This window comes from Cyprinus carpio, chromosome B5, assembly GCF_018340385.1.
Source record: "Cyprinus carpio isolate SPL01 chromosome B5, ASM1834038v1, whole genome shotgun sequence".
Lineage (NCBI taxonomy): Eukaryota > Metazoa > Chordata > Actinopteri > Cypriniformes > Cyprinidae > Cyprinus > Cyprinus carpio.
The window spans coordinates 4314829-4324634 of NC_056601.1; the positions used below are offsets into that span (position 1 = coordinate 4314829).

General features: G+C 35.8%; 1 protein-coding gene and 1 long non-coding RNA gene across 2 annotated transcripts; both read left to right on the forward strand.

Annotated features, from left to right (window-relative positions):
• Positions 1-2167: 2167 nt before the first annotated feature.
• On the forward strand, positions 2168-2890 carry LOC122137362. The gene is made up of 3 exons (XR_006154794.1): positions 2168-2305; positions 2733-2760; positions 2854-2890. It is a non-coding gene; the product is annotated as an uncharacterized LOC122137362 (long non-coding RNA).
• Positions 2891-4181: 1291 nt separating this feature from the next.
• On the forward strand, positions 4182-4726 carry LOC122137418 (ribonuclease Y-like). The gene is made up of 2 exons (XM_042723730.1): positions 4182-4257; positions 4362-4726. Exons 1-2 carry the CDS (start codon positions 4209-4211, stop codon positions 4697-4699), a joined length of 387 nt encoding a protein of 128 aa, XP_042579664.1. The 5' UTR covers positions 4182-4208; the 3' UTR covers positions 4700-4726.
• Positions 4727-9806: the final 5080 nt, after the last annotated feature.

Below are 9806 nucleotides of genomic sequence, written 5' to 3' on the forward strand. Positions count from 1 at the left end.
GGAGCAAGCATATAAGGCATAGGATAGCATCAATTCCCAGCCTCAGGTAATCATGCTGTCAACTACAAAAGTATAATCATGTCATCATTATCAGGAGGGGCTTCTCCGTTTCTTTATTTGTCCATTCTCATCTGCCTTTACTCCTACTAAAGGAAAGAGCGCAAGGTGCTATGCAAAACATTAAGTATGGGATGTGTATAAAGTGTGACCATGACTTTCTTGCTCATGTGGTCACTTGCACTTCAATAAAGAAGTTTGTTGGAACTCTAATCAATAAATTCCTAATAAATATTAGTTACACTTTATTTTGATGTTCCCCCTTAGACCTTTCTCTAACATTGCACCTACATGTCAACTAACTCATTAGTATTAGCTGAGAGAGGATTAACTAACTATAGCTAAGTATTGGTAGACTGTTACATTAGGGTTCATAGTATAATTTGACATGTACTTGCAAAATTACTTAAAATCATTAGATTGTCTGTTGGGGAGCCATTACAATAAAGTGTTAGCCGATATTAATCGACAGTCTACTGATATGCTAAACCTACTATTACTCTAATGCGAGTTGACATAGGTGCAACGTTACTTATAATCTGACAGACTGTCTAGGGCAACAATCAAATAAAGTGTTACCAATATACTAAAGCAAGGGACACTTTTAAGTGTGTCAATCAAACAAAACAATCCCCTATAAAACAAAGGAATAGAGAAAATATAAAGCACATGTATGATTGTTTGAAATTATGCAAGAGAAGTGTAGGTCAGGGTGATTCAATAAATAATTCAGAAAAAATGTCAATGTTAATCTAGACTAACATATTTTAAACACTGAAATATCATCTCAGTCTCAACCAACTGATGGTATGGATGAAAAATCAACATTGTATCAATGTCACCTTGCTATGTTTTTCCACTCAGTTTTAATGGGATGACAGCTCTTTCTCTCAGTCAGCAGGAAATGATTACAAGGTCATTAAATCCGTATTACATTTTCTTTTAGCCACACACGCAAGCTATGAGTGAATAATTTTTAAACCATTTCTGCCGGGAAAGGTGTGTGAAAAGATTTTTTTTCTATTACTGGATTAACTGCTATCATTCATTTGGTTTGGACTGTGATTGCTGTATCTCCCTATTTTAAAATGCATTATTTTCATTTACACATGACAGGCTTCTCTTTGCTTCGCATTTTAATTTTATTCGGCTGCATTTAATACAGTTTTCCTAGTAGGGGGCTTCCACACAATCAACCTATGTCAAGTATGGAAAATATTAGTATTCGTAACAGCTAATTGCTCTCCAAATGCACCTCTGCCTTCTGCACCACTCTAACCCTTGAGTGGTGTTTAAATGTTGATTGCGGGGTATTTCGCGGGTGTTTGTAATAGCATTTTAGCCATTTCTGCCTCTCTTCTAAAGAATAATAAGATTACGCCTGGTCTCTTTGTAAACATGCCTGGTCTCTACTGCCATCAAGTGGTATTTTTTTTTTTTTTTTAATCTACTGTTTTAATGGTTGAAGCATCTCACAGGAAATCGTATTTCAACACTATAGGGCTTCATCTAATCCGAATAGCTGAAAAACAAGATTATTAGTTTTCACTTTATGTCTTAGTGGTCTAAAAGCAATGGCAGGAATGTGCTAAGCTACATATTTGCCAAAGTTCACAGTTTTAGTGGTTATGATAAATCGCAGACATGGGCCCTATTCAGGTAACAAAAACTTTATTTTTAATAGAATGGTGGTTGGGCAGAGTGGTGATACTGGAGAAAATTGATGTAGGAGTCAGATACAGGATCAGGTAAAGCTGTTCAAGTTCTACCATTTTCTTAAAACAGAAAACTAGGCAACAAGTCAAAGCAACTGACAACTAAATAGATTTAAATAGACATCCAAATCAGTTTTTTTTGAGTTTGCTGAAAAAATCCCTTTCATTATCATGATGGACATCAAAACAACCTGATAAAAACACAAATAACTAGTGAATCTCCCATAACAAATAATATAAACAGCAGAAGCTAAGCGCTGTTTTTTTTTTTTTTTTGGGAGTGTGCAAGTGAAAGTATGTGTAAAAGTACAGTAAAAGTGAAAGAGATTTGAATGCTTGAGCCCCCCCCTTTTAAAAAAAAACCTTTAACTAGTGTTGACAGTGTTTCACAAGCGACAGCAGGAAAGACAAAGACAGTAACTTGCAGTTTTTCTTCACATACACAGTTTTTCTGTACACAGCTGTAACCCTTGTGATAACTTCAAGCCCTCTGCACACTTTTCAACTGAGACAGGAGACTTTAGACAGAAAAGGTAAGTCAAGGAGCTGTTCACACACTGTGTTCTTGTGTTCAGAATAGAAAAGAACACAGTTTAGAGAAATGTTTTTTTAGAAGTGGAATTTTTTGTAACATGGCACATTCTTAAAATGAGCCATTGTTACTGAGAGAGAAAAAATTCTGTTGATCGAAATTATTCATAAGAACAAACATTTTGTCCTAAACGGTAGTCAGACCTGTTATGCTACTGTGACAATGACGTACATTCTACAATGCTTACAGTATTAAACATAAACAGGTTATAAGCAGTCAATCAGTTTATTTTGTTACTAGCTGATTATCAAGAGAGCCAAAGCAGATAATATGAAATATTACGTCATTATTTTATGATGGGGTGATGTTGGGTGCTTAGATGGAAAATCATTTATTTCTCTCATTGAATGTTTTTTGTCACTATTTAGGAGAGAATAATGGCAACTGTCAGCAGCAGTAAGTCTTACAATAATACTGTCTCACAACAGAATATGATTTCATTTACTCAAAATATAGCATAAGTCAATGTGTTTTTCTCTTCTTTCACAGATGAGTTTCATCTTATTGTCCCTGAGGAAGCTCACAGTTTTGCTGAGGTCCAAACTGGTGGTCTGATGTCACTGTACCGTGTCACCTGTCACCTGAATCAGTGCTCTTGACATGGAGATTAGGTGGTTTTAAAGAGACGGACTGTGTGTGTCTCTATAAAAACAGACAGGGTGACAGAGGGGAGGAGCTACAGGGGCAGAAAAGGTCTGTCCACTGAGGACCTGGACAGGGGAAATGTGTCCTTGAAGTTGAAAGAGTTCAGAGAATCAGACATAGGAGTTTACCTGTGTCAGGTCATCAGTGAAGACAGAACAGAGAGAGATAACAATAGGAGTAGAAGAAGAAGAAGGTGAGCATCCCATAACTCTACATCAGCTCAATGTCCTTAACAATCTCCTGCGTGAACTAAAAGTGAACTAAATCATAAATCAGTCAGCTGTTACACCAAATCCAATCAAACACACGCTCATCTTTCAAATCGTGTTTTGTTCCCTCATGCAGCATGGAAAGAGATCTGATGTCCAACCTGTGAATCAGCCATCAAAGATTCAAGGTAGACAAGTTCATCTGACACTACATGAGGTAAGATTTTGTTGAGATGTACATTAACACTAAAGTACCAACAGCAATACTGAACCATTTCTAATCAGAAGTGCTTCCCCAATCAGTTATTTCAACTCTATGTGAACGTTTTAACAAAGAAATATTTATGTACCATCTCTATGTTTCCATCTGTAACTGTAGAGCCATAATGGACTGTTTTCTTTATAATTTCACAGTCAAACAGTACTTGGGAAGAGAATCAGAAAATGAAAATGGAGGAATCTGCTTTAATAACAGGTGGGTGTTGTTAAAGTTTACTTTCTTTGTCTGTTATAAATCATGAAAGACACATTAGGGAGACATTCAGTTTCATTTGATAGACTAAACATCATTAGTTTGATTTCCTTTTTCAGAGCTTGAAGTGAATTATGTGAAGGTACTTCACCACACAATATTCAAGGTTTTCAAAAATCAAGGGAAAAAACTGGAACAAACCGAAATGCAGTTAAAGGCATCCGAAATGGATTTGGAAAGAGTCTCACAAAAACTAGAAGAAACAATCACCGAAAAATCTGGTCTCCTGCAAAATGAAAAATGCATCGATATGAAAGAATCACACATTCAGCAAATAGAAAAGCAACTGCTACAAATAACTAAACACATCGAAGAGAAACAGATTCAGCTTGAGGAGAAAAACACACAGCTGGAGAATATGAGCAAACAGATGAGTGAGAAAGAGAAACTACTGGAATGCACAATCAAAGAGATGGAAACCAGTAAAACAACAGCTGGAGACACTGAGACAGGAGCACATGAGACAAGAGGAGATGTTGGAGAAGAAAGAGCAGTTGAGGATTTCAGGTATGAAATTTGATCAAATTTTATCAAGCACATACATATTAATATGAATGTTTGCTAAAGACATAACCTGGCATTACATTTGGGATTGTCTGTTCTTCTCCCAGAGTTGAATGAAAAATCCAAATGTCTTGAAGAAACAAAATCTCTTCTAGAAGAAAGAGATGGAAAGATTAAAGATCTGGAGAAAGAGAAAGAAAGACTTGATGAAGAACTTCAAGACAAAGATAGACGTCTTAAGGACATAAATGCTAAACTGATGCAAACCGTCAAAGAGGTTGAAAAGAAACAAAATCAGCTTCAGGGGAAACACACACAACTGGAGAATATACACAAAATGTTGAGTGAGAAAATGAAACACCCAGAAAACAAAGTGAAAGAACTGGAAGCCAGTAAATGTCAATCAAAAGAAAAGGAAACTGAAAGCACAAATCTGGAGAAATAACAGCTAAAGTGTTTGGAACAGATTTTTTAAAATAATTTTTAAGGCATCAAAACATTGGGGTAGCTCCATTTTAAGGACATGCATTTGGTGCAGAGTTTTTAAAAATCTGCATTTAAGAATAAAAACAAAACAAGAAAGGCATAAAATTATTTAAAACAAAAGATTTCCCCCCTTAAATTTGAAATCAAATTTTACAGTATCCCAAGAAATAACAGATACATAACAAATGTCAGGATATGTCAGTAACTGCAATGTTTCTGTGGTGGTGTCTATTTAAGTTATACTTTATTTCATTTGTGGGTTGTATTGATACTTTACTACTGTGCATTTCCTCTACAATCTCAGTAAATGTGGTATATAATAATAAAATGTGTGTTTCTTTTTATTTAACTGTGTTCATGCAGGATCAGATGACATTTATGAGTTTAGGTCGCTGCAAGCTGTGGTGTGTAAATGAGGGTTTGTATGTGTGCCAGCTACCCTAGCAGATTTAAACAGTCTGTAATCCCTTTTAATTGTACATTGACATTCTATCATAGCCAATTTAATTTTGTAACCCCTTTTGATTTGTATACCACAAAGACACTGAGGTGTATTTGGCAGAGTATTATGATTAAACACTAAGGTATATGGAGTGAGTGACTCCATTATATAAAGTTTAGACAAAGTCAGCTGAATATGCACGCCCAAGGTTAGCATCAGGTCCAGAAACTATTAAAATTTTGTAAAGTTTCTCCATTCGAATGTGAATATTATGTTATTATGATTGCTGTTACTCATTCAGGTTGCCAATTCATCCCGTCATTGAGGGGGGAAAAACGGGCAATGTTTCTCATTACTTTGTTTTGCTTGTTTATGGCTTTCTTTGAATGATTTGATATTCATTGCACTTTATGTGTGTTATAAAAACATTAGATGTTTTAAGAACTATAAGGTTAAAACTGATATGATTAATTATTCTGTTTGGTTAAGTGGCTTTTTTTATGTTAAATGAGCATGTTAGAACAGAGACTGCAGATGATTGCCCTGCAGCAGCTGGAGCTGTTTCTACCACCAGCAATTTTTCTGCTGGACCTTTGACGGCTTTGGCTGGCACGCTGACCACATCTACAGCTTCCAGTACACCAGCAGCACACACCACCATCCAAGGAGCAGAAGGAGGCCACAACAACAAACTACAATGAGCAGATTTGTAACAAGACCAATGGATCCATTAAGACAAAGCAAACTTGATGAGGCTCTGGTGAGAATGATTGCTTGTGACTTTCAGCCATTTTCTATAGAGGAGGACAAGGGCTTTAAGGAGTATTCACAAATTCTTTGATGAATAGAAGGATCCAAAGATCAGGGTTTATGATCTATACCATTCAAAAGCTTAGGGTCAATACATATATATATATATATATATATATATATATATATATATATATATATATATATATATATATATATTGGAAAATAAATGATAGAAATTAATACTTTTATTTAGCAAGGATGCCATAAATTTATCAAAAGTGATGATAAAGATATTTATAATGTTACAAAAGATTTTTTCTTTTTGGTATATGTTATTTTTTTGTGCTTTTTTTTTTTTAAAAAAAAAAAAAAAATCTGAAAAAAAAAATCTACTCTGCTGTTTTCAACATCATAATAATAATAAATGTTTTTTGAACAGGAAATCAGAATATCAGAATGATTTCTGAAGGATCATATGACCGGAGCAATAATGCTAAAAAAAATTGCTTTGAAATAACAACTAATTTTTTAATTACATTTTAAAAATATATTCAAATAGAAAACAGTTATTTAAATTTTTTTCTTTTATTTTTTTTACTGTTTTACTGATCAAATAAATGCAAGCTTTGTGAACAGAAAAAAAAAAACTTCTTTAAAAAACATTAACAATTTTACTGTTCAAAAACGTATAGGCAACTTAAATTTTTCTCTTATTTCTTTTAATAGGCTTAGAAATCAGATAACTGCTAGACAATAATCAATAAGTATGATTTGTTTATATACTACAAACACTTTTTTATCACATAAGGCAGAATGGTTTCTGCCATAATAAATGCTATGTCAGTTAGCACTGCATTGTTCATATACTTTATTTATTACCTGGAGATTACTTGAAAAACACAAATAAACCATATATTGTCGCAATCGTATGTTTAATGTCTCCATGTTTCCAAACGTTTCTGTTTTCATACAGCAATAGCTGGACGCTTTTGTCCATATTAAGAAATTCCTGGTATGACTTTCTGCGCGAGAGCGCCCCCCGGCTCCAAGTATGAATATAACACACACTGCATGAGTGTTTAGTGCTCTGCGATGTTCATCTCGCCTTATTCTGGGTCCGAATAAAACATCAAATCATGCACAGACTATCCTGTCTCTTTGAGTTTAAATCTATATTTATTCACACCGGCTCTTGAAAACCTCTGTGAACACACTTGCCCGAAAAAGTGCGTGGGAGGAATTTATGTGATATTAAATGTTCGTAATCTACGCCCCTGGCCTACAGTATTCTAATGCTCCAAATGCGCTCTGCTTTAACACTGGGTTTTGTTATAGGCCTAAACCATAAATATTTGACTGAAACTTGTCTATTAATATCTGTTTGCATGAACTTTAACTTTGAAATGTTTTAACTGTTGCCCCGCCTTCTACTTCTCAAACCTTAGCCTATACTTTATATGTTATAGTGCTGGGAAAACACGGAGGAACATTGTGCTGGAGTTACCCATCGCGTGTTGGTAGTGGCGTGTACCACAGTTTGCTTTGCCGATTGCGAAAAGTGATTGGTAAACCGTTTGCCAGAATATACCCTGACCCTATGACATTACCGGCGCTACCCACTGATCTATAATATATATAGATCAGTGGCGCTACCACAGTATTAAAGGGCGCCGGGAGAACACGTCATCTGCTTTTTCATTTGGAGCTCACGTCCGAAGCATGGCAAAAAGAGAGGACATAGCGTCTCGTTCCCTTCTCAGGGAACCAGGGTTACATACCTTCCAAGGGAACGCCAAACTGTGCCCTCTAGCGGTCACTATGGGGAATGGTATATCCACGCTGCCATGCTGAGGGGAGTGCATGTCAAACACCAAGGCGAGCACTAAGTGTACCAACTGTACCAAGGTTATGGGAGCCTTGACGGCTGACAGCAGAGGTTTTAAAATATAAGGTGGTAAAATATAAGAGGTTTGTTTAAAATATAACACAATATGAACTTTTATTTACTGAACTGTTGTATAAAATCACATTTAAATTTGTGGTATTCGGGATAAAATCAGCACTATAGTGTAATACTGCTCTCCCTGCTTGTGTGATATCGTATAAATATGAGACAAAAATTCATACAGTGGCATTTTTTTCACCAATAACTTGAATTTTAGAATTTTATGCTTTTTCATTATTGGGCATGGTGTAGAATGTGAAAAAAAAAGTCTGAATACTTGCTCTGTACATCCCTAAAATCCATTTGTGACACTGTAGAACTACCAAAAGAAAAGATACATTTAGCATAAGCAAAAACACAAACAAGTTTTAAAGGGTAAAGGCTGCATTTACTGTAAACAGAAACAGAAACTGTTTATAACATGTTTACAAGATCTGTCTGCATTTACTGTAAATAGAAACTGAAAGTGATTAGGATTTAAAGCCTATAAATTAAATAACTAACAAAATACAAAATAACAGATTAAATGAGGTATATTAAATGTATATTCAGTTTGATGCATGCAGTATGTATGAATGATGGTTATACACCTTAATGTTTACTTTTGTGCTTTAATGAGGATAACAGTAATCAGAGTCGGCGTCAGAGCAGATCTACTGGAGGGGCATTGGATCATCGGCGGGGGGGCACTGTCGTTTGGTTTGATAAATATTTTTTGACGCATTGGCAACATCATAGTAGCATGGAAATCCAGACCTAAATCTGAAAGATCTATATAGAATGACAATGAACGATTTAGACTTGAGTTTTTATCTAAAAGAGGAACAGAAGGCAGCGCTGAAATTTGCTGTTTTGCCGACCGGATACGGCAAGAGTCAGTTAGCTCCAATGATCTATATAGAATGACATTCTACCCTAGAATGTTAGCTCCAATGATCTATCTATATAGAATTGTGACGAGTGGGGCGGGGCCGAGAGCCGTGGGAACGGAGCGAGGCCGGTGGAGTGATTTGGGAAATGAGCAACACCTGCTCCACTCACCGGTCTCGATTCCCACGGAGGAGATTGGGAGGATACAAAAGAGGAGCGACGACAGTGAAGGACGAGAGAGGACCAGGCCTGGGTTTTATTTTGTGTTTGGTTTTTGTTTGTGCGCGGCAGTCGCCCGTGAGGGGCTGTCGCGATGTTTTATCTTTATTTGGTTATTAAGTTTTATTTGAATGTTCGCCGGTTCCCGCCTCCTTCTTCCCGTGACTATGGAGTTTTTTATTATTACAAGAATGTCATTATATATTTTTTTATTTTTTACCTGTCTTGATTCCTAATACACAACAGATGACGATTGTTAGTTAAAACGTTCAGAATACGATTCCATATAAGGTTAGTATAGCCTAGTTCAGCACTTTGCGAATGGACAGCGACTCAAGTAGCACGTAGTAGCCTATTCTCGCGTTCGAGTTCAGTAGCCTACATTTTTTGGGAAACGCGCGAGGAATTGCGGGCTAACGTTCATAACCTTGCACGTAGAGAGCGCTTTTAAAAGGCTAAGATAGGCTAGGCTACATCGTTATCGGGAAACCCGGCCCAGAACAGATAGCCTAAACAACAGAACAGGACAGAAAATAATAATATAAATATAATATAGGCTAAATAAGAAACATAAAATAGGCCTACAATAAATAGCAATATATGTTTTTATACTTAAATAATTAAAAAATTACGACGACAAAAAATAAAAACACTGAATCAGTTTGAAGCTTTGAAAAACCGGCAAAAAAAAATGTACCCATCGGACAAAGTTTTTTCGTATAGATGTTTCTGAAAAACTTAAGGTTTTTTCTTCAGAAAACGAGTTGGACATCATCACACAAATGTCTGCGTATTAAATCTTTTGGGGGTTGTCCGGAGCTAGCATTCGCAGAAGAA